The sequence below is a fragment of the Plectropomus leopardus genome, chromosome 23 (genome assembly GCF_026936395.1).
Source record: "Plectropomus leopardus strain MGB_pleo_1.0 chromosome 23, ASM2693639v1, whole genome shotgun sequence".
NCBI lineage: Eukaryota > Metazoa > Chordata > Actinopteri > Perciformes > Serranidae > Plectropomus > Plectropomus leopardus.
The window spans coordinates 10,329,042-10,354,240 of NC_142198.1; the positions used below are offsets into that span (position 1 = coordinate 10,329,042).

General features: G+C 38.9%; 2 protein-coding genes across 5 annotated transcripts; both read left to right on the plus strand.

Annotated features, from left to right (window-relative positions):
* Window positions 1-234: 234 nt before the first annotated feature.
* ccdc149a (coiled-coil domain containing 149a) lies at window positions 235-24,295 on the plus strand. Of its 4 annotated transcripts, none has more exons than XM_088073345.1 (13): window positions 235-311; window positions 12,655-12,816; window positions 13,012-13,050; window positions 13,704-13,811; window positions 13,937-14,053; window positions 14,485-14,657; window positions 15,430-15,502; window positions 15,662-15,746; window positions 16,415-16,559; window positions 16,801-16,877; window positions 17,972-18,004; window positions 21,250-21,354; window positions 23,075-24,295. In XM_088073345.1, exons 1-13 carry the CDS (start codon window positions 261-263, stop codon window positions 23,626-23,628), a joined length of 1,722 nt encoding a protein of 573 aa, XP_087929471.1. In that variant the 5' UTR covers window positions 235-260; the 3' UTR covers window positions 23,629-24,295. The 4 variants fall into 4 exon arrangements, with proteins under 4 accessions (XP_087929471.1, XP_042367754.2, XP_042367755.2 ...); XM_042511820.2 differs by lacking the exon at window positions 235-311 and adding an exon at window positions 11,328-11,503; XM_088073346.1 differs by lacking the exon at window positions 235-311 and adding an exon at window positions 11,532-11,697.
* On the plus strand, window positions 3,563-10,913 carry LOC148185647 (uncharacterized). The gene is made up of 7 exons (XM_088073907.1): window positions 3,563-3,666; window positions 5,837-7,773; window positions 7,907-8,070; window positions 8,160-8,383; window positions 9,111-9,240; window positions 9,331-9,431; window positions 9,918-10,913. Exons 2-7 carry the CDS (start codon window positions 5,856-5,858, stop codon window positions 10,138-10,140), a joined length of 2,760 nt encoding a protein of 919 aa, XP_087930033.1. The 5' UTR covers window positions 3,563-3,666; window positions 5,837-5,855; the 3' UTR covers window positions 10,141-10,913.
* Window positions 24,296-25,199: the final 904 nt, after the last annotated feature.

Here is a 25,199-nt window from a genome sequence, read left to right on the forward strand (position 1 = left end):
GGTTTGGGCTATGTTATTTTTGATTTTTAACAATTATTTCAATTTACTCAATTTTTATGCTCAAAAACATATTTCTTTTAATGATAATTTTATTGTCAAGCTTTTACCGGAAGTTGTGTGTTTTTTCTGCGCGTGACTTGACGGCAGAGCCCAAAAAAGTGACGTTGCATGATAAACAAACGGAGGAGAGGCAGCTGGGACGGAGGCAGAGCAGACAGGCAGCGGCGCGTCCTGACATTTAGTGAAAAATATTTCGGATAATGCAGACTTCCAAGAGGAGCGAGAGTGACTGGCAGGGGCTTGTCAGCGAGGTGAGTGTGAGGCGGAGACCGTGAACAGCTGTTGCAGAGACGGGCTGATTTTACGGAAGCTCCCTTGACCATATGGAACGACGAGCTGCGGTGTTTCGTCTCGGTTTAGACCAAGAAGCTAATTATCCCCACACGGAAACCCCTAAGGTTACTTTTTCTGCTTCTGCTAGATAAACTAAAGATTCATTGAAGAGGTAAGCTAGCATGCTATTCTGTTAGGCCGACAGCATCACTCTTGGGTTGGACACTCCTGCCCACCTCTTAAACACGCATGGTGCTATTTATGCGAGATGTCAGACACCTGTGGGACTACATTTATGTGATGATATTACTATAATACAAGTATTAAACCCTACTGTGTAAGATTCAGCCTGTAGTGGTGTTATAATCTGAAATGAAAACATTTGAAAACGTAAGTATGCCTATAACTGAATACACAAAAATATATGAAACGTAAGGGACTGTTTGTTATTTATAAGGAGGAGGAAGAGGGTGCAAAACGGGGAATGCACTTAAGGTATTTTTTAAGCACTGGGAGCTATGGATTTTGATTTGGCTTAGGGTAGGGACATTTAACTTTAAATGTTTTTAGTAGGAAAAAGTAAAGTAGGAATTTCTTGCTAATTCTGGGGTGATTTCCTCATGTTTTTGAAAAAAAGCAAGCCAATTTGCTCGGGTTTCAAAGGGTTAAATATTAGGTGTAGCTCTATATAAGGCAAGAGCATGGTTGAGCTACAAACCAGACAAGCTTTACTACACTGCTACTGCACATTCAGCTCCATGGTGGCAGCTGCTATTTCATTTGGTTATGGGCTGGTGCTAACAGGGTTTACTCTGTTCCTTCTGCTGCATCTTATCTACACCTTTAACACTTGGCTCCCGTGTGTGTTTTTCCACTTGTCGCAAACTGATCTGACTCGGTATCATTTGTACAGTTAAGTCATTTGACCACTTTACATCCCAGGATAGGGAAATATAGAGACAAGAAAAACCTAGATGGCGTGGTCGGGTTCATGAAAGATGGGTGTTGTGTATGTGTATGTTATACATATAAGTTATATACAGATGTACTCCTGTAGTTCTGGAATGAACACATAGATCTAGATGCATCTTATAATGCGACTGCTCTCTCTTTTGTCCATGTGTACGGTGTTTCTTGTAGTCTGTAAACGCAAGCTGGAGAGTAAGAAAGAGGCCCTGCTCATTCTGTCCAAGGAGCTGGACACCTGTCAGCAGGAAAGAGACCAGTACAAGCTGATGGCCAACCAGCTGAGGGAGCGCCACCAGGGACTCAAGAAAAAGTACAGGGAACTAATTGTGAGTGGTTCAAACCTTCAAGGTGATGTTTGTTTGTCTGTGTGCACAGTTTTGTCTGTGCAAGGTCTTTCGAACTTGTTAGTACTGATGGAGCTGTCAGTCTATTAAATACAGTATGCATGGTTTTATATTTGCTAACTGTATTTTATTCATTTAGTGTTTAGGTGATGCCAGGAAAATTGAACCTACCAACAAGTTTGAAAAAATAATCATAGTCATTGGGCTGACATATTTGAACTTTTCTTTTTAGACTTATTTTAAAAAAGACTCCTAACCACAGAGGTCAGTGGACTTACATATATAAATTTGATAAAAGGACAGAATCTGTTCAAACATGAAGGAAAGTTGAAAGGCTTTTTCTGTCTGTCATTTTGATCTTATTAATACTGAATGTTGACTTACAAGCTACAACATGTACATAAAAAGTACTGCAATGCCACTACCTGTTGGTGACACAAAAACCTAAACAGATCTTTGCACTTACTTTTTAAAAAAAATCAAACGTTACTGCAGGTTGCAAGAGCATGACATTCAAAAAAGGGTGTTTGCCAAATTCTTTTTGATAAACCTAACTAACTCTGATTTTGTTTTAAGCATATTGAATGTTACTTTCAAAATATACTGTAAAGCTAATCATTTGAGTATCAAAATAAACATGCAAAAATATGATTCTAAGAAGTGTTTTATGATTTATTGATCATATGGGAAATATTGGGAAACATTTTTTAACTGCCCTAACAAAGCCGTTGGGATCGTAAAGCTGCACCAATCAATATTTTTATGTTGATGTATCAAACGTTACTGCAGCTTGCAAGAGCATGACATCAAAAGCATCAAAAAAGGGTGTCTCTAGGGTGATAAACCTAACTAACTGTGATTTTGTTTTAAGCATATTTAATGTTACTTTCAAAATATACTGTAAAGCTAATCATTTGTGTATCAAAATAAACATATAAAAATGTTTTATGATTTATTGATCATATGGGAAATAATGGGAAACATTTTTTAACTGCCCTAACAAAGCCGTTGGGACCGTAAAGCTACACCAATCAATATTTTTATGTTGATGTATGAAGAAAAGCCGGTAGTGCGCACAACTCCAAAAAATCATTTACAGCATAAAAAAAGGTGCACATTAGAGGCAAAAATCAGTAAAGAGAAATACCACCAGCACTCATGAGACTTCACTTATTTGTTTGGATACAAACAAGCTCAACACATGAAACATGCTGGTCTCTACATTTGCCCAAAATAAATAAATCAAGTCTTGTCCTTCTCTTTGCTGATGTATCAAATGAGTGTGTTTATGTAAACTGGGTCACTCAGAATGACAAATCCACTTTAAATTAAAAGGACTGCAGTCCCACTCAGTTCTCTTGAGTGGTTTAGCATTTTTTAGCTGTTATGGCTTAGTTTCACCAATCTCGTAACTTCGCCTGTTGATGAGAGCTGTTTTCAGTGAAAAAACTCTAAAAAGTCACTATACACTTATTTCTCAGCATTCATTGATAAACACAATGTGATGTCACCATGCTCACCATTTCACAATGCTCATGGCTGTTAATTTGATGAACAATTTCATCAGAATGTTTTAGTATCCTGCAAAGCTTCATACCAGAGCAGAATTACACGCCTTTGCACTCTGAACCATTACCAGCGATGACCGTGTTATTCCCTTTCTGAACATAAAAATGTCTTTAAACTCCTGAAGGATATGACTGTGAGATCAGCAGATTAAAAAAATTCATCAACTGAGATGTTTTTGCATTTTGACTTTGGATACTCGGCAGTCAGAGAACAATGTTCAAAGAGACTTTAGTAAGAAAAGGAACTACAAGCTGAAAAAATAAACAGCACACGGCCTTCCTTCCTCCTGGCAAATTACATCCGGCCTGTACCTGTAAATGGGAGGAGCAAGAAAAAGAGAGAGGCAGAAACCATAGCAGAGGAAGTGTCAGAGAGTAACACAGAGAACCGACAGCACGTTAAGTGTTGATCGATATTATTCATACTGAAGCTGGTTCTTCACATCGACATTGTGAGTACCTAAATATCTACTATTTACTTTAAAATAGTACTGTAAAATAATCAGCCTGCTTAAGAGAAACACACTCATATTGTCCTACTGTTATGTGTAATCCATCTTCATAGATATTTGATGCCATAATGAGTGTTGTGTTTCTTATGAATGTTTGTTTAATGACAGTATTTATTCCTTGTACCTACTACGAGCAAATATAGCCCAATAAATAGAAATTTCACAGCTGTGTACATTTAAAGTTCAATTCGTCTATCCAGTTTTAATAATGAAGTTCAAAATCTAAAACAGTTGATGAGGGCAAGGTGTAGCTTTCTTTGCGTAAGTAATTTCAAACTGCACTGTATAAAGTCATGTAAACTGCCATGATAGTCAGCCGTGTCACCAAAGCATTTGTTTTCCAGCGGAAAACACTTGGCGGTCTTCAGGAAATGCCCAGCTGGGAGCGTTTCCCGAGATCACATAACATGCAGAGCATTTTTTGATTGATGATAAACTTTCCGCTGTGTTCCAAAAGTTGCTCAACCAGTTCCTTCAGGCACAGTGTTCAACATGCCCCATTCTCTCCCTCTTATTCACTTCCCTTCTGCTGTTCCAGTTGTCTGAAAAACAAAAGTAAACTGAGTGAGATGGTCCCTTGGAGGGCTGAGCGAGCTTTGCTGAGAAACGATTCTTAGCAAAGCAAGATTTGGAGAAACGAAACTCCTTTAATGATAGCGTCCATGGAGCTGGGGAGTCTACAGCTGATCTTAGTATGGGAATAGTCAGAGGGCGCGGCCATTCTGTGGCATAAGAAGTTTGATTTAATGATAAATGTGGTTAGGCTTGGTGTTGACTGGTGTGTTGCAATACAATACACCAGTAAATAAATTCCTTTGTACAAGATAATTCATATTCCTGTGTATTTATCATTGGAGATATGAATGATGATGTTTCAGACAGCAGCTCTGAATTTGCTCATCACATGATTTACTTCTGCCAAAAATAATCTTACATTGTCGAGTAAAATGCTTTTGCCTGCAAATAGTTACACATATGTTGGCGAGGCCTGGCATACTACATCATGGCTGGACCATTGTATTAGTACAGCTGACGCACACGCGTCATTGGGGTGTATAAGCATTCAGTATGGGGCAGCGGTAGTTGATCATATGCCTGTTGCTGTGTCAATACATGTTGAACACCGGTCTTCAAGTTCAAAGTCTAAAGCAGTTGATGAGGGCAAGCTGTGGCTCTTGTACAAATGTCCATAAAACAGGGACTGCACATCTGTTACAAAAAAAAGTCTAAACAAATCTTTTGACTTACTATTGCAAGATCAAACTTTACTGCAGTTAGCAAGGCCATGACAATTAAACTGTTTTCCAATTTAAAAAAAATTTTAAAAAAATTAAAAAATGCTGTTTTTAGGAGAACTTTAAAAAAAGGACGATACACCATAGAAAACAAACATATTATGTTGCAATCCATTTTTTTGCAAATGTATCCCCCTTTAAGAGAAACATTCATGTAGCCTTACTTTTCCTTATATGGGATTCTTCTGGTTATATAATGTCATCATCATGAATGTTTACCAACAGTGACACTATTTATCCTTGTACTTACGGCCAAAACATATTAATAGACATTTCACAGTTGTGCACACCCAAAGTTGAATTCTGGTATTCAGCCTGAATGAGGAAGCGAGGGCAAGGTGTGGCACTCTGCATTAGCAGACAAGGAAGCTTATTTCAGACAACATTTTGATCCTGCTTGGGTCTTCGTCAGGTCAAATATTTGAAAAGATGAAACCACATTTATACATAATGCACACATAAAAGCTGAGGAGTGTGATTAACCATCTGAGCCACAAAGATTCACAAAAAACAATTGACATTCAACAATTAAATAATTTACATAGAAAAAAAAACAAAGTTTGAAGGAAAAGAAAAACAGTGATGTAAAGGCCATATTACAAAACATAAAACATATATCAAGTGTGCAGGTGTTCTTTTTCCTCATGCTGTATTTTGATATCCTTGCACCTAAGCTTGAGCTTGTCAAAGTAATGAGAAATTACATATGAAAATGAAATAACATGAACTTTTTGGCCACTTGTCCAAAGAATAAAATGACACCAAATGTAACAGTAACATCATCATTTTGACTTTTTTTTTTTTTTTTTTTACAGTTCCTCCCGAAGGAAAGAAATGAATATCATTACAAGCATGTATGTATCCTCATCAGTCACTGAAACACATCCTATAATACAGTCTATTATAGGGGACAACCTCAAGCAGCTCAAAAAATTACTGAAGAAAAACATTAATGAACTCTACCCATGCAAAGACTGCAATGACTGTATAACTCCACTAATTGCGGCTGTTATGAATCACAAGACAAAAATTTTCGATTTCCTTTTGGGTCAAGGTGCAGACCCCAACAAGGCTTCCCAAAATCACAATTTACCTTTGCATTATGTCTCACTATCCAAAAGATCACTTTATTTTGTGGAGAAACTGCTTGAAGCAAAAGCCAATCCAGATGGATGTACATCTTTACAGATATTCACACCACTGCAAATTGCTGTCATTAATGACAGGGAAGATGTCGTCCAAGTGCTCATTTCTGCTGGTGCACGTGTAACATTGTTACCTGTCACTATCACTGGTGAAAATAATACCCACAACAAAAAACTATCTGACATTGTCAATAAACTTGCATCGAAAGGAGATCCGTTTTGCTCCAAAATCAGATATTTTTTGGACCTTGAAATTGCTCTGCCTTTTCAACCCATTGAAGAAGTGTTTCAAATGTTTGACAGCCACATGCTGCTGGAGGATCCTCGGAGCCATCTGACCATGATTGAAATCATTTTCAGTGTAACTACGAGAGGTGCAGAAATGTACCACCACAGATGTATCAAATGGCTTAAGGACACTGGAAATCTGAACACATACATTGAAGGTGCAGTCAGTCGTTTTCCTAACATTTCCAAGCAAGATCTACATCAGGCAATTGGTACTTTATATGCAGTTTTGTGCACTGTGGAAGAGTTTCCAAATGACCAAGCGCTGGCTATAATCCCCCAACTACTGAAGCAGCTTGGATCTGGTTTGTGTCTATTTATTCTGCAAACACTATTTGTGATGACACAGAGGACAAAAGGCAGAAATGGCTGGGATCCCAACTTTACTGAAAAGTTATGTGAAACCATTGCTCCTTTTGCAAAGCAACCAGGCTCCACTGACATTAAAATCTTTACCTATGGCATATTTGGAAACTTACTTGCAGTTAAACATGCAGCCGACATCTTTGCAGCAGTTGGGATAACTTCAGTGCCAGAGGACATACTGACGACTGCAAAAATGAAAATGAATGACACACTGAAAGAAGTGCTCAGACGACTGACAGATCATTTCAGCAAACTAAACTCAGAATACAAAGCAGGTGAAGCACCAACTGGATCAAAGAAAAAGAAGAAAAAGAAGAAGAAAAAGAAAGAAATGTCAGAAAAACAAGAAGACACGAATGATGAAGTTTGCACTGCTGATCACACAGCAGATACTATTATGGATCCAACTTCACATGTAAAGCCATTCAACTTTAACACATCAGGATCAGTAAACCCCAAATGGCTGCAAGTCAGCAAGAGGTGGAGAGAAAAATTAGAGAGGCTTGTGAGCACAGATGATAGTAAAGTTACCAGAATTAGGAGCATGATTTATGTGAAGGATCCTGAATTCCGCATAGCAAAGGGAAGTGATGGCACTGAAGTCTTCTTGGGGCTCAGAGATGACGGCACTGAAGTTGCTATTAAGAGAATGTCCAAATGCAACTATCAGGAGCTGAAGAATGAGGAGGGATTTCTACGACTTCCAGAACTCGATCATCAGTCTATTGTCCGATACGTTGATTTTGCAGAAGATGACAACTTTGGATATCTTGGCCTTCAACTCTGTGAATTCACTCTGGAAGAATATATTGAAAAAAATAAGGATGAAAAAAAAGATGGTGGTTTGCCAATGAAAAAACTTTCTTATGAGGTTCTGGAGAGTTTAAATGTGCTTCATTGTCAAGATCCTCCAATTCTCCACCGAGATCTCAAACCGCAGAATGTTTTGATTGGTAAGACAACTTAAAAATACAATGAAATGATGGAATTTTACTTGAAATTTTCAAAGCATTCAAGGAATTAAATTTTATTCTCTGCCATACATAATTTTGTTTACTGATTCAGTTAACATCTTTTGTCCTGCAGATGTTACCAACAGGGCAAGATTAGCTGATTTTGGCATCAGCAGACGGTTACCTGTGGGCCAAACAACTTTGCGCACACGCAGTGCAGGAACAAAATGCTGGATGGCCAAGGAGACTTTAGAGGGAAGTGCTGACATACGATACAAGAGGAGCACTGACATACAGGTTAGTTAACGGCTATGCAAATATGTTTGTTAGAGAGGTGGTTGGGTGAAAAATCATTCAATAATCAAACTGCTTTGCTAACTTACAAGGTGGCAGGGATGCTGGTTTATTATATTCTCTCTGGGGGACACCATCCTTTCGGCGACATCCTTTTCAAATGTGAGAACAACATTTATGAAGGGAAGTACACTTTGGAGCATGTTCAAGATGTGGTGGCAAAGGATCTCATTGAGTGGATGATCAATGAAGAACCAAAGAACAGACCTAAAGTGGAACAATGCTTGAGTCATCCCTTCTTCTGGACTCCTGAAAGGTAAATGCTGATTGATTGATTGATTGATTGATTGATTGATTGAGTGATTGATAGGTGGATTGTTTTCACCTTCGATGACCAATAGCCACAATCGCGGGTTGCTATTATAATCTCATCCAGGCTGCATCCAAATGCCTTTACCTCCAGCAGTTCCATATCTTTTGCATGTGTTTGTGGTCTCTGTGCAGTGAAGTGTGCAAACTTGCACGATGCACGTCATCAGTCTCATCTCAAATGCATTTCTGGTGTTTACTTCAGTTATGCACGCAAGAACTAATGGGGGTAAAGTCGGACTGTAAAGAACTGAATAAGACTGAGAGTCAAACAGCCATGTTAGTTGTCTTTATGAGGCTTAACTTAGGCTCAGCAGTGCCTCTGGGCTAAATGTTAATAACAGCATGCATCCACAGGTACAGGATAAGTGGAGACTGTGAAAGGGTGAACAGTCAGAGGATCACTCAAGTAATTAGGATTCATCATCTGGGTACCATAGATATCTACCACATTTAATGGAAATCTTGGTAGTTGTCAAAACATTTTGATAAAGTGATGTGTCAAGCTGCCGGTGGCTTAAGAGGTCAAGTCAGAAGATAACTGTAGATTTCACACTTTCCTTACAGTTTGTCTATTGTGTTTTATTCAATCACTGCATGCATGATGCTTTGGCATGTAGAGAAATTCAAAGCATACCTGACCTCATCTATCCCAAAATGATCCTTTTTTCCAGGAGCGTTGAATACTTGAGAAAGATTGGCAACAGGAAGGAGGTGGAAAACTGTCGACAGGCTGACCAGAAACTGTTTTTTTTACTGGACGAATGTGCTGGAGATGGATCCTTCAAACAGTGGAAAAATAAGGTGCCTTTAAAAAATATGATAAAATAAAAACAACTTCAACTTTTGTATTCCTCAAATTCCAATGTGTGACAAACTATGTTGGTGTGGCAGTTTCCAGAAGAGTTGGTCCAGAAGATGGATTCCAAGAAGAAACCCTACCCTGACAACACGCTGGGATTACTGCGCTTCATACGGAACCTCCACGAGCATTAGTGAGTGAACGTGATGCAGGCCATAAAATGTCACTAAATAGCTATTTCTGCATAATTTATCAGCTCTGACACATCACTCTTTTAACATAGCATAGATTCATCTAAAAAAACAGTTATAAAATAACTAATTAATCTTAACACAGTGTTTTGATTAAATCAGTCAATATGAGATCAGATAGACTTTATTGTCCACCTTAGTGGAAATTTGTCTTTTGCTTTGCTTAAACACATTAAAGGTACATACAGCCTCATAACACAATAGCATAATTCACAATTAACAATGCACACATGTAAAATATACAAGATACAATAGTGCAAAAGCGCAGGTAGGAGCAACAAGTTCTATAAACAATAAAAGAGAGTACATCGTACAAAATAGTAGTGTTCCCACATACAATTATTCTTTGTTTATTGCCTGTATGGCATATTAAAATACAACAAAGTCAATCACAATATATGATATAAAATATTCATTTTTGTTTGCAGTGCCAAAGATGCCGCTAAGGTTGATGTGATGACACTGTTTCCTGATCTCTTTGGATGTGTTTACAAGTTTGCCAAGATCCAAGGGTGGAATTCAGAGACCCCCTTGAAGGAAATGTTTCAGAGAGAGGACATCACCACCAGGTTTACAATGATGTCCATGAGCTCCGAGGAGAAACTGAGTGTCCCAGTTCAAGAGTCTCAAACCAGTGACAGTAAACATTAAGGATGGCTGGCTTCTACTCAAGGGTCCCATGACAGTGGGACATGGAGCCTAAAATATTTCATCTAATATTTTATTTTGAAATTTGTTTTGCTACATTTTTTTCTGATCTCTTTATAATTGCAAGTAACACTATGAATTAAGGATTACACACACATTTTCACAGATTGATGCATCGATATTACCTGGAAATACCCTGAAGTTGATAATACTTAGTCACTTCTTTATTTTGTACTTTGTTTTTACTATTTTAATACTGTTAATGCTGCTGTTATTTTTTATTATAGTACTTTTTGCTTCTTTTGTTCCATGATATCACTACATTATGTACGGGGAAAGAAAGTAAGGTAAATCATATAACAAACTGTAATATCAAATCACATGTTATTTTTATTCAAAATTAACAAAGCAGGGACAAATAATCAATGTTGACTTACAAGCTTCATAAAACAGTGCCGACACCTGTGCGTCACAAAAATCACAGCAGATCTTTGCGCAAAATGATAAGAGTACATTTTAGGCTTCTGAGTTAGTTTACAGTTAAAATGCTTTTGCAAATATTATGGTGTTATTAAAAGTTATACAAAGGCAAAGGTTTTCTTTTTAAGAATGATCTTGTAAATTTGCAGAACAATATAATATGCAAGCCTTATAAAATTCAGATTTTCTTTTTTTGTGTGTTTTTATTTTTGACATTTGAACTTTTTCCTCAATTTTACTGTCCATTTAAACTTGAGTATCCAAAATAAAAATCTTTAAAAAAAATGCAAATTTGATCCTAAGATGTGTATTATCATGTTTAATGCTGTGGTTTCAGCACACTCGTAAAAGATCAAGTCTCCTCTCTCAATGCAACCAGCATGTCAATATCGTATGTACTGTAATACTGACGTAAAATTGGGGCTGTATATAAAAAAATGTTTATATACAGCGTATGGCTCAAACTGACACGTTTCGTGCTTTTATTGTGAAGAAAACCTTGTGCAATTTCCGTTTTGTTTTTGCTCGCTTACTCCTCATCACGAGCCCTCCAGTTTAGTTTTGTTTAGTTTTTTGATTGTTTGGGCTATGTTATATTTTTTTAACAATTATTTCTATTTACTCAATTTTTATGCTCAAAAACATATTTCTTTTAATGATAATTTTATTGTCAAGCTTTTACCGGAAGTTGTGTGTTTTTTCTGCGCGTGACTTGACGGCAGAGCCCAAAAAAGTGACGTTGCATGATAAACAAACGGAGGAGAGGCAGCTGGGACGGAGGCAGAGCAGACAGGCGGCGGCGCGTCCTGACATTTAGTGAGAAATATTTCGGATCATGCAGACTTCCAAGAGGAGCGAGAGTGACTGGCAGGGGCTTGTCAGCGAGGTGAGTGTGAGGCGGAGACCGTGAACAGCTGTTGCAGAGACGGACTGATTTTACGGAAGCTCCCTTGACCATATGGAACGACGAGCTGCGGTGTTTCGTCTCGGTTTAGACCAAGAAGCTAATTATCACCACACGGAAACCCCTAAGGTTACTTTTTCTGCTTCTGCTAGATAAACTAAAGATTCATTGAAGAGGTAAGCTAGCATGCTATTCTGTTAGGCCGACAGCATCACTCTTGGGTTGGACACTCCTGCCCACCTCTTAAACACGCATGGTGCTATTTATGCGAGATGTCAGACACCTGTGGGACTACATTTATGTGATGATATTACTATAATACAAGTATTAAACCCTACTGTGTAAGATTCAGCCTGTAGTGGTGTGATAATCTGAAATGAAAACATTTGCCTATAACTGAATACACAAAAATGTATGAAACGTAAGGGACTGTTTGTTATTTATGAGGAGGAAGAGGGTGCAAAACGGGGAATGCACTTAAGGTAATTTTTAAGCACTGGGAGCTATGGATTTTGATTTGGCTTAGGGTAGGGACATTTAACTTTAAATGTTTTTAGTAGGAAAAAGTAAAGTAGGAATTTCTTGCTAATTCTGGGGTGATTTCCTCGTGTTTTTGAAAGAAAGCAAGCCAATTTGCTCAGGTTTCAAAGGGTTAAATATTAGGTGTAGCTCTATATAAGGCAAGAGCATGGTTGAGTTACAAACCAGACAAGCTTTACTACACTGCTACTGCACATTCAGCTCCATGGTGGCAGCTGCTATTTCATTTGGTTATGGGCTGGTGTGACCGCTAACAGGGTTTACTCTGTTCCTTCTGCTGCATCTTATCTACGCCTTTAACACTTGGCTCCCGTGTGTGTTTTTCCACTTGTAGCAAACTGATCTGACTCGGTATCATTTGTACAGTTAAGTCATTTGACCACTTTACATCCCAGGAAAAGGAAATATAGAGACAAGAAAAACCTAGATGGCGTGGTCGGGTTCATGAAAGATGGGTGTTGTGTATGTGTATGTTATACATATAAGTTATATACAGATGTACTCCTGTAGTTCTGGAATGAACACATAGATCTAGATGCATCTTATAATGCGACTGCTCTCTGTTTTGTCCATGTGTACGGTGTTTCTTATAGTTCCTGGTGTGTAAACGCAAGCTGGAGAGTAAGAAAGAGGCCCTGCTCATTCTGTCCAAGGAGCTGGACACCTGTCAGCAGGAAAGAGACCAGTACAAGCTGATGGCCAACCAGCTGAGGGAGCGCCACCAGGGACTCAAGAAAAAGTACAGGGAACTAATTGTGAGTGGTTCAAACCTTCAAGGTGATGTTTGTTTGTCTGTGTGCACAGTGTTGTTTTTGCAAGGTCTTTGAAACTTCTTAGTGCTGATGGAGCTGTCAGTCTATTAAATGAGAACAGTATGCATGGTTTTATATTTGCGAACTGTATTCCATGACAAAGAATATTTTAATCATGCAACTCTTTTCATATTTTAGGATGGTGATCCCTCTTTGCCACCAGAAAAACGCAATCAAGTAAGTTGTGGTCGATGTGGTTGTTATTGGATCAACATCAGTTGTCTTGTGCTGTGTTCAGACGCCTTTTACGAGCAGTTTAACCCTTTTCAATCTGAAGGTAAATTGGTTTGATATCTTTTGAAGTAAAAAAAGCAGTGAGCAACTTGGCAATAAATGTGATGTAAATTTCAAGAAATGACAAGAAACTGACCTGTGAACTTTTTTTAAGGGGGAAAAAAACCTCAATAAAAAAAATAGATTGTTATTTCTGATCAATATATATTTAAAATTCCAGAAATGTATAATAAATATAACATATAAAAATGTATAATATATATTTTTCAAATTTCAGCACTTTTTGTGGCATTTCTTTCTTTCTTTGTTTCTTTCTTTCTTTCTTTCTTTCTTTCTTACTTACTCTTTTCTTTCTTTTTCTTATTTTCAGGTAATTTTCTGGTAACCTTTCACTGATTTCTTGCTATTTTTTTTGGCCATGTCTCGCTATGTTTTCCAAGAAGTCAAACCAATTTGCTAAGGTTTCAATTTTTTTATTTAATGGGTTTTATTAATAGATTCAGACCTTCTCATTGACAGATCGAGTGGCCGGTCCCCAGCAGCCCAAATTTTTGACTGCTCACTTCATTCGCTCTTTGTCTTCGCTTTCTCCTCAGGTGAACCTGGCTCAGCTGTTGAGAGACTCGAGGGAACGAGTGAAGCAGCTTGCCGAGGAGGTGAAGGAGCTGACTCAGAGACTTACAGAGGCCCAGGGGGATAACAAGGTAGCAGCACATATAAACTTACATGCACTTAAAATGGCATTCATGTAACACGAGCCCTCACTCAATCTGGTGGATGAGTAGATGAGTTTGTGAACTGTAGTGATTTAACATCTTTCTTTCTACAGCTCCTCAGAATGACCATTACTCGCCAGAGGCTGGGGGATGAGGAAGTGGGGGCACGCCATTTCCCCGCCCATGAACGTGAGGATCTAGTTCACCAGCTGGAGAGAGCAGGGCTACAGGTTCATGCATTTCCTATTTTGTCATCATCAACCAAAACCAAGAAAACCATCTCAAAATTTTGATTCTTTCACGTCACATTCACACATGTGCAATGGAGTTGTAGTGACATTTGGTCACAGGGGAATTTTCAAAACAAAAGCTTTTCTCAGCTCACCGCTTTGTTTTTGATCCCAAAATGAGCCTGTTTTTGTTATTTACAAAGTGTATCAAAGTTTACAAAGTCCACAATTGAATCTGCTTGAGTAGAGCTACTTACTCAGTTGAAAACAGTCGATGTGGTTTCACAGTGGAGAACTCCTAAGTTGCTGATTGCTGAAAACAACTTACGCTTTCTCAGCAAACTCTACCTAACAACTTTAACTTTAACAAAACTTTAAAATATATTTCAGTGGCTTCTCTCACAGTTTTTGCCTGTCTGCCTTTATTCTAGATAGAGGAGATGGAGCACAACATGAAGGCTCTGACAGACGAGCTGCAGGATGTGAAGTCGGAGCGCGGTGTGTTCAGGGAGAAGGCCTACCGCCTCAACGTGGAGCTCAACCACATCTTGGGCAACCGTGAGGCACGCATCATTGATGTGGATGCCCTCTGCATGGAGAACAGGCAAGTGGGAGAAAGAAGCAGATATCTGGTACACCTCTCATGGTCACATTGTGGCTTTCTCAGTCTTCAGTGAATTTTCTGGAGAGGTCATGCGTTTGTTACAAGCTGCAGGTTCTTCAGGAATTGCTTTAAGTCTTATATTGTTTGTTTTTTTAATCAGTTTATTTGCTCATAATTTAGTAGTGCATTTAGAGTAGTAATCTAAAATTGCAATATTTTGTGTGTGTGTGTGTTTGAAACATAATTCGGTTCTGAACAGGTGAAGCCAGTACTGATTTTTTTTGCTAAATAAAGTGAAATTTTTTTTTAAAAAACTGTGGACAGACCAAAGGCTGAGTTACATAATCTTTGTCACACTTTGTGGTGTAGCTGCACCTTTTATCATCCACATTTTTGTGATACTTACTATTGGTGAAGTTATGACTGACAATGCAACATCACCTATATCCATTTACTTTTAATGATGTTTAGTAACTGTGGGGAGTCCTTTTTCACTTCCTTTACTGAGATCAAACCATAACACTGATTCATTTCAGACTAATAACTATTGTTAAAATGATCATGAGGCAAGGTTTACAGGAATAAAACATTAGTAAATATTGCATGCTTGAACGTAATTGAAAAGTTTTTATAAGTTTCATAGATAAATCAGGATTGTCTCAGCTTTAAAATAAAACTGTTACTTTTTTTGTTTTGCATGCAACCTGCACCTCATCAATCTTTTGACGGGCTTGGACTCTTCTGTTTGTGCTTGTGATTGCTGTTGCTGTAGGTATTTGCATGAGCGTTTCAGCCAACTACAAGAGGAGGTGAACCTGCTCAAATCCAACATCATGAAATACAAGGTACAGACAGAGAGACTCTGATTTATGCATCTTGAAAAATCATTTGACTTCACCTAATTTGTATTGGTATTGATATGCACAAAGCGTAAAACTTTTATTTAAAGTGTTCATCAAAGGTGGCAGGACGAGCTTTATCTTTTTGTTCTTCCCTTCACGCAGACAGCTCTTGAGAGGCGGAAAAACTCCAGCACATATGGGAAATCAAACAGCAGTCCCCTCACTGGAGTCCTCTCAGCCAAACAAGGTGAAAACACAAACTGTTTGGCTCACTTTAAATTCCCTTTAAACTCCAACATAAATAGACACCAGAACAGCTGATCTGGAAAGGGTTAAAGGCCAGGGAAATATACCTCTTACGGTATGTGAGGTAGTTTTTGATGAGATAAACTGCAGCTGAATCCCGCTTAAGTATAACAAAACAGTTTCGTAAAACACCTTTGTCTCATTGCATTATTTAATAACTCCATTTTTGCCGATCCTTCAAGCCAGCGCCTGGACACCAGCTGGGTTACTAATTGTATTCTGAGTGGTAGAGAGCACCACTGGCAGGGAAATGAGCATGCCAAGATGACTGACAGTTGCTGGCAGAAGCAGCACAGTAGGCTCCAGAGTTAAAGTTAGGAGTGTCTCTAGTAGACAGCTGTTTCAAACTCTCCATCACCGTCTTGCTTTTTGTCATGCTGTTTTCCCCCGTCTCATGTTAAATCGCCCTCTCTTTTTTATATTTTTTGTGAAAGTTTTATTGGTGTATTATTTGCAGGTTGTAGGTGACTACCCAATGTTATTTTGGATGCTGGCTTTAAACAAAAATAGCTTACTTCTTACTTCTTACTTATTTTTCTCCCCTTCCTACCTGTCTTTCTTTTATCTACTTCACCCATATTTTTTGTCTCCCTCCACTATAATAAACAGTCCAGGAGATGCTTTTGGAGGAGCAGGGCTGCAGTCTGCCAGCCACACCTCAGTCCATCTCGGACCTCAAGTCCCTGGCTACGGCTCTCCTAGAGACCATCCACGAGAAGAACCTGGTCATCCAGCACCAGAGACACACCAACAGGTAATGAAATGCTACATTGCAATGATGTCAGAGGAACTTTCACCTGCTCCTCCACTGGCTGCAAGGACCTTTTTTCAGAAAGCTGACCTCCCCTGTCCTACTGGCACATTTACAATGTTTGCATACCTGTTCTGAGAATCCTCCTCCACCTCCAAGGCAAACACTGAGCTGTGACACAGGAATACGCACAAACACTGTTTATTAGTACCAAGTAACCTGACTCATTGTACGTGCTCTGCAGGATCCTTGGGAACAGAGTGGCAGATTTGGAAAAGAAGCTGAAGACGTTGGAGGTTTCAGGACTGTGGAGTCTTCCAGGTGGGTCTGTGTTAAAGCTTCCACCAAAAAACAAAAAACACGATATTTAAGCTGTACCATATTGGAGTCTCCGTATTTAAGTCTTGAAATGATTTCTGTATGTTTTAATATAACATCAAACACGGTATTAAACTGTTAGGGAGTAACAACAGTCCAAAAGTTTTTTACCCCCTCTCCCAGTCTTGGTCTTTTAATTTTGTTTTTTCTTAATTTTACTTTTACAAAATAACAAAGCAAACAACCTAAAAGTATTTTTATGGCTCTTATCAAAATTCCATTTAGTGCAGCTTTTTCCTTTTCAACAATAAAGAAACTAAAGTGTATCTTTAGAAATAGCTGTCAAATTAGCTCAGTGAAGCGTTGTTATAAAAGTGCAGAACACTATACATGAGTATTGTAATCATAGTTTCACTCCACAGTCTTGTTACGTTACATTTTTTGTAGTTTCTGTCCTAAAATAGTAAATGGAGTACTGTGATGCTCGAACATCCCCGACCTTAACATAGTTAATCTTTGAGCTTGGGGAAAGATATCAAGTATCAAGTCAAAAGTATCAGGGAGAAGTCATAAGTCTTTGATTTGTCACAGCGAGTCTAAAGTCATCAAATTTGAGACTCAAGTCTGATTCGAGTCTCATGGGACCTGAGTCCACACCTCTGGTACTCAACATAAAAGAGAACCTGCAGCTGTACCACACCATTGGTAAACATCACCATGTGACTGTGGGAGTGTGTGTGGGTGTGTGTGCTTAAACAAAGTAAAAGTAAAAATTAAAAAAGGTTAAACAGTATCAACTAATTAAATTGTGGTACACTGTGCCACATCTGTACATTTACAATTAAGAATTTATTCTAGAAATTTGAGAAGAAAATGTTTTTTCTGCATTTATCTTCTCATACATCGCTCGTGAATTATTGTTTTATCATTTATATTTTTTGGTAAAATAAACAACAACAAACTTTTCTCTCATTGTTCTAACTAGCAAACTGCCTTAAACCAAATTCCCCTCTCTTTTTTAAAAAATAGAAATACATTAATGAGGTTTGATGTCCATAATGTTGTGTGTCTTTCTCTCTTCTCTGGCTGCATCTCAGGCTTGACCTACCGCATATCCGTGGGAATTGGGAGTATGTATTCCTTTCGCCCCACTTAGCCCATCCATGCCCTCCACTATGTCATGCCAGGACAAATCTGGGCAAACGCCCAGAAAGCGTGTCACCTCATGCCCACCATTTACTATGTGTCGACTCCACTGACCACCCGCTCATGTTGTGTCTGTTCATTATACCAGTGACTGGAGCAGAATGCCTGAATATCACACACAGGGGGAAAAAATACTTTTTAAATGTTGGGGTTAGGCTTCATTTAAGGGCGGGAGATACCTTTTGAAGGCAGAACAGTGCTGTTTTCAAGGTCTTTTTTAAAATGTGCTCGGATTGTCTCTGGCAAAAATCATAAATCCTGTGAGAGCAAGCCTGAAGCCTGTCTTATCGTGGAGTGATTTATGATGCTGAGTGTGTAGTCAGACTAAAGAGAATTAAGATTGATTAACAGAACAAGCTATTTTTTCTTAGACTTTGATCCAAAGAAAGTTTTTGGGGTGAAAATAAGAGTGAAAATGAATCATAAAATATGCTTTTGACATTGCCTTTGACACTGCCTATATTGTTTTTAAATTCTTGTCATTATAGTTGAGAAAAGACCCCTAAATCTTAGGTGCCAAATAAGGAAAACCATGTATATAATCATTTTATATATATGTTATATTATATTGTCATTTTTACTGCAGCAAAATGTTTCTAGTAGACTGAAAAAGCAATTGATTATATTAATCTAGTAGGCTAACAAAAGTTAATTTGTATTTGTAATATTAATACTTTATATTAAGAAAATGATGCTTGGCATCTGTGAAACAATACAATATTGACACATAAAATATTGTGATACTATGATGTATCGATTTTTTTCCTAGCATAAACCCAGACTTATTAAATATTTTTACATGTACTGTATCCATAGCAGCCCTTACATTTACACAAAAACACAAGACAGCGGCCAGCTGTTCCCCTTTAATCAAACCTCATCCTCAGAGCAGCAAAACCAAAATAAAAAAATGTAACAATCTATTAAATATAAACAACATTAAAAATTAGTATCCTAAACTGCGTTTGCAGCCTGGAAATAATTTACAAATGCAACCAGGAGACAATACAGTACACGAAGAAAATAGTTCCCCCGTTTCTCCACTGGAGGGAAATGTTGTGCCGTGTATGAGGCAGGCTGCGAGGTGGAGGGGCTGCCGCTGGATGGAGGTGCCCTGTCATGAGACCGTCATTCTCACCGCCATAAAACTGACAAGCATCCATTACTGAAAATGATTGCCCACATTACAAACACATTTAGGGGAATGTGCCGTTATTAGGGAATTTGTAGGCGAGGGCCCAGAGTGCCTGACGACCGCGCTGTCCACCACAGTTACGGAGACAGAAATATAGAGAGAGATGTGAGCGTCTGTGGCCTTGATGTGATATGAAGTTGGGCTGATGGATATTAAAGGCAAACAGGATAGGATGGAGGGCCTTGGCTGCCTATCTGAGGCCCGGAGATCACTAGAGGTGACTACGTTGTCTCCGTATGAGAAAGAGCCAAAAACAATAACAATGACATAGATGCGGGGAGTCAGATAAAGTTGTGATTGATGGATCCCCACCAGTCTGACAGTCCCCATGGTGAATGAGTGCAAGCCGAAATGTTACACAGAAAGTGAAAGCCTGTCAGCGTGCATCAGCTATTGAGAAGACAGAGGTGGATACAGAATGCACTCAGTTTTGGTCCAGTGACAGACTTTTTCCAGTTAAAAGGAAGGCATTTCCTTGTCACTCTTGAGCTAGACAGCCCTGCATCTCAGTGTAGGGTTTAACTGTCTGACTACTTGACAGTCATTGTTTCTCTCCTTATTGGTGATATAGAGTGTGAGATCTGGTATGTTGGAGTATCATATAATGCAGAGGAACTTGTCATCTTTTCACGATGGGTGTATATACAGTATGTTGCATGTGAGAGAGAGAGAGAGAGAGAGAGAGAAGGGGAGATGGTTAGATGGCTGGAGCGGCGGCTGTCAGTGTGGTTGAAAGGAAGTCACCGGGACCTTCTGCTTCCTCTTTAGTGCTGCCTGGCTCCAGGCTGCCCAACTTTGCAGCAGGAATAAATAGGGGTGTAAATCACCAGTTTCTCCATGATAAGATATTATATCGATTTTTTTGGCCATCAAACAATATTTGCTGATATCACAAAATCTGCCACAGTACAATTTTGATTCAATTCAGGGGGCTGCGATCGATATTAGACAATATCAAATGCTCATTTAACACAATCCGTTGCAGATAATTTTCAGTACATTTTTTTGTCACTTTTTTCCGTTTTGTTTTGTTTTTTAGCAGTTTGTGAGACATTTCATGCCAAGTTGCTGATTTCATTCTTTCCCCCATTTTTGAAAGAAATCAAACCGATTTGTTCACGTTTCAAAGGTATAAATACTTGTTAAAGGTGTCTGAACGTAGCACAAGAAAAGTGATGCCGATCCAGGTTTGAAAGGGTGAAGGGTGCATGCATGTTTGTGCCAGATTTCATGGCAGTCCATCCAATAGTTGTTGAGATGTGACAATCAAAACGATCTGACATTACGAGGAAAATCACAAAAGAGGAACTTTTTAGACAACCAGCAACTTTGTTGCTTTTCTTGATGCTCCGGTTGGTCCGCAGAAGCCTCAGGATCCCAACAGCCGCTGCCCCACGCTATCACTCACTGTGCCCACATCATTGTCAGCACTGAGCATCCATAACAATATGGACTGCATTCATAACAATATGGTCTCCGTTCACCATTCATGATTCTCACGCATGGCGTCACCCAGCCATCCATTTTCTCATTCTTCTGTTTGTTTTTGTGCCTCACACTTGAATGGTCAGAGAAACAGGCCTATTCACAGCGTTTCTGTGAAGGCTGATGTGCACACTTACAGTCTCATGTGTATGCATGTGTCTATGTGAATAGAGTTTTGTGTGTGTGTTTGTGATGTCTGGTTTATAGTGCACAGTCTCCTATGAGTAGCATATGGTGTCAGCCTAAGAGGCGTGCAGCCATCACTAATGAAGACAGATGACAGGGAACTGAAGCCACTTCCTGTGAGCACTGCAATGCATACATGCGTGTATGTTTTGTACGCACAGCACAGCATTATATATGTGCTTGGACGGGCTCCATCTAATCCTGACATGCCCAAAACTCTTTATACCACTTGCATTGTCTTTTTGTTGTCACTTGGATGTGAAAGTAACAGGAAGTGTTTGTTTCTTGATGGCGGTCTTACAGGGACACGAGACAATAGTGCAGTGAATGAAAAACTTCAACCGGAGCTTCATCCAACACGTGCCGCATCACAGCCAATCATGCAGGCCGGGGTGCAGCCACACAAAGGTGAGTGTGTAATTGTGTGTCGCTGGCGTCTCCAGCAAATGATAAGAGAACCCACAGCTATCGACATAAGCATTGTAATTAGCCACAGCGTGCTAAACACTCCGTCTCTTCCATGTTTAACGTAAGTCCTTTCCCTTCCCGCCTCCACTCCTGTCTGCTTCTCATTGGTGCAAGCTGCCCAAATGCCATGGCATTTTGGAAATGTGAAGCAAATTCTCGCCCGCTGACATTCAGAAACTTCTGCCGTGTTCTCTTTTGAAAGGGGATGGGGGACGAGGGGCCATAAATATGGATGCCAGTTCAAGTAATGTTGCTTTCTTCCTGTGTGTTTTTGCATGTGTGTGAGTGTGTGTGGGAAAAGGTGGCTGGGACTCTATGTGCAGTCTTTAACCTTTTTGCCTGCACATTCCACAAATATGGGTCAGTAATCCCCAAAGTGAGAGCATATTTTGGTGAAGAAGCAGAACTAAGCTGTTGCTATTGCCGAGATGCTGGGCGTCACACTTGTCTTGCGTCCCCTTGTCTGGGGCACTGCTGCTATATTTAGCCTGTTGCCATGGAAGCACTTCAGTCACATAAGTAATTGAAATAACTTTCTACATTGACACAGTGGTCCAAAAGAGGAAAGTTTTACTTATGTTTTCTTTTAAAAGTGTTTTTTTTTTCATCATAGCTTAATTTTCTCTCATAAAAGAGATCTAAAATAAGTTATTTACAGATGGATTGGGATGACATTAGGCTTTTGTCTATCAGCTCCCTTAGTTTGTTCTAGCGATTCAATTGTTTGCTGCAACATCAGCTCAATTCTTTATACTTAATAAATAATAATAATAACTTTTGTTGTACTATCATTTTTTGTGTGTTTGTTTTTATTTGTGTTTGCTGCTAAAAATGCATTGTAAACTCTGGCTAAAATGCTGCCACTCAGGTTGAGTTCCTTACCTGTGGTATTATTATTATTAGGAGTATTATACAGTAGAAGTGATAGAATTATTCAATAGACAGAAAATGAATCTGCAACAATGTTTATAATCAATTTGTATTTTAAGTAGGGTTGCAAATCATTAGTAATTTCCATAATCAATTATTTGCAAAATTAAAGTTAAAATTCAAACCTCACAGCAACATATTGCATATACTTTGATGACATTGCATGGCCTATCAATTGATTGATTACATTTCACATGTTCAATTAAATTCTTAATGACCAATTAATCGATCACTGATTGTCATCGCCCCTAATTTTATGTTGTTTATCGAGCTAAAATGCTGATGCTCCAGGTTCTCAGATGTGAGAAGTGTCATTTCAAATAAAAAAAAGGGCTTTCACTTGTTTGTCAAACAAAACAAGCGATTTGAAGATGTCAGCTATGTCACTGGGCAGTTGTAATTGGCCTTTTACTGTTTTCTGACATTTTTTTAGACTAAATTTATAGATCAATTTAAAAAAAAAGATCACTTGATTTATCAACAGTGAATATAATTATTTTCAAAGCAGCAGCCAAAGTAGTTGTAGTAGTAGGTATTAATGTGTTGTTATTGGCAGCGCTGTTTCTGGTAGCTCTGATGTTACCAGCGAACACAAATGAGCTGCCATCTCACTTCATAAGTCCTTCAGAGGAACAGATTTGGGGCAGAAGCACTTGTTTTCTGATGTAAGTATGGCCTCAGATCAAGTTAGTAATTAAAATGACCAGTTGTCTCGTCTTCCCTCTCCCAGTTGTGTCAGACGACAGAAGTTCACATGAATCATCGTGGGAACGCCACACCGCTGGCAGCGACCTTGGCACAGATGGCGTCAGCAGGGAAGACGCACCTGCACTGCTCAACAACCTGGAGCCTCTAGTGGGGGCAGAGACGAATGGGATTGACGGGGTAGGGGGAGAAATCGTGACCCTGACGGAAGACAGTGCCGCCTTAGAGCTGGAAGAGGGACGGAGTCCGGTGGAAGAGGCTGGGCATGAGGTAGAGGGAGTCGAGGATGAAGAACTAGGTTCCACGGTGGAGGAAGGAGAGGAGGCAGCTCTGGCGTTGGGAGTCACGCCCACAGAATCAGACCTTCCATGGCTTCCAATTATACAAGCCTCTGTGGATCATGCAGAGGTGGGTCAGCAGTCCTGCGAATCTCAGGACGATGTGTCAAATTGTGTACCCGAACATGGAGAAGCCTCAGTATCAATTCCAGAGAACCAGAATTCACAGGAGTCAAATACAGGGGTCTGGGACGTTGTGGATCTGCGCAGTGACGCTTGTCATAGTGACAACTTAGCATGATCAGATGTTAGCCAAAGATTTATTTAAATCATTCTTATTGGTAATTGCATTAATCAGCCCTAGTTGCATTCACACAGCTTGGCCACTGCTCACTCACACCCTTCTCTAGCAGCTCTGTTTTAGTCAATGAAACGGAGAGAAAACAACTTTTCAGCCATTGCTGACGGAGCCGGAGGTGCACTTTCTATCTCGACAGGCTTGTTGCTGCAAAGGAACAGGCAATCTTGAAATCGATGGAGTTGCAAACTTCATGCCCTACAGGGAGAGTTTAGCTAGGAAAATAACAAATATGGCAGCCTCAACTCCTGCGCCCCATATTCCCTTCTTCCTTTCCCCTGCGATAAGATAATCCCAATTGTTTGCTTTCTTCTTCTTCCTAAGGGATACCAGTATACAGAGTGCTGCATTTTGTTGTTACTCTCACAGGGGCTCCTAACTGGCTGAACTTGTAATGAATGTGTTGTACATATGTGTAAATGAATAATCTTAATATTTTAGATTCTATTGATGTATGTTCATCTGAATGGGTGAATCTTACTAATCGGTGAGTTTTAATTTTTCCTTATTTCTATTTATTTAGAAGTTAACATTTGGATGAGATGACATGTGCCTTATGTGTGGAAATATATACTGATATTTATTAATATAAATGCATAAATCAGCTGTATGGCCTGCCTTGAAGTTGGTCTTTTCCAACATATACACAACAAAAAAAAAATCTGATTTGTCCAGTGGAGGGGTACTTAAACTACAGGGTTTATTTGGAAGGATTGTGGATAAGCTCAAGTAATTAGGACATATTCGACAAAAAAATAAATAAATAAAAGTTCCGGATTAATGCACACCTCAGAAAAAAGGACTGGTCAATTGCACAGGGCAAGTAAAATGTCAGTAGCTGCAGAGAGGAGTGAGCTGTCTCACTTTCCTATCTCTGTTGGGAGTCATATGAGCAGTATTAATCAGGCCCCTGCAAGAAAATGGATACAGATAAAGAGACAGTTAACGAGCTGAAGCACGAGTGTTTAAATGATCCTGAAAACAGGAGTTTAGTTGGGTGGCGTTAGAGGTTGTTTGTGAAAAAAAGATTAGCCTAATTAATAAAAAAAAGATATTGTTGGACCTTGAGAAATTTAGTTAAAACAGTCAGATTAAAGACATAGATAAATGATAAAATAGCTAGCTTCGCAGTCCCCCAAGATTTTGTTGGCTTTTTTTTATTGTTTTGTCCTAAAATGCATAATTTCACAGCAGCTTTTCCACACAAAAAAAAAAAATAGACATGTGTTGCTAAGGTTTTTATTTGTCATTGAAATTGCAAAAGCAAGTGGCAATTGCATAAATAGTTGTCATTATTTTGTGTAATTCATAAAAAAAAATAAGGCATCTTAGCAATAAATCTGCGCTGTTCTGAGTTTCTAATTTATACCACACTAACGTCCCCATTATCCATGCATATTTAATCTAATTTACCTTAATTTTCTCAACACGTGCAATAGATCTGGATGCAACAGCCTTCAGAATTTGTCGATCAATGTTGTTAGTATTATTAGAAGTTATTAGAAGATAACATG

What these genes read in the sequence shown, in the direction of transcription:
- LOC148185647 (XM_088073907.1), top strand. Translation starts at nt 5,856, where the DNA reads ATGAATATCATTACAAGCATGTATGTATCCTCATCAGTCACTGAAACA. An exon ending in TCAAACAGTGGAAAAATAAG is followed by an intron (nt 9,241 to 9,330) that starts GTGCCTTTAAAA and finishes TTGGTGTGGCAG; the next exon opens with TTTCCAGAAGAGTTGGTCCA. An exon ending in CGGAACCTCCACGAGCATTA is followed by an intron (nt 9,432 to 9,917) that starts GTGAGTGAACGT and finishes TTTTGTTTGCAG; the next exon opens with TGCCAAAGATGCCGCTAAGG.
- ccdc149a (XM_088073345.1), top strand. Translation starts at nt 261, where the DNA reads ATGCAGACTTCCAAGAGGAGCGAGAGTGACTGGCAGGGGCTTGTCAGC. An exon ending in AGGCCCAGGGGGATAACAAG is followed by an intron (nt 13,812 to 13,936) that starts GTAGCAGCACAT and finishes TTCTTTCTACAG; the next exon opens with CTCCTCAGAATGACCATTAC. An exon ending in CCAACATCATGAAATACAAG is followed by an intron (nt 15,503 to 15,661) that starts GTACAGACAGAG and finishes CCCTTCACGCAG; the next exon opens with ACAGCTCTTGAGAGGCGGAA.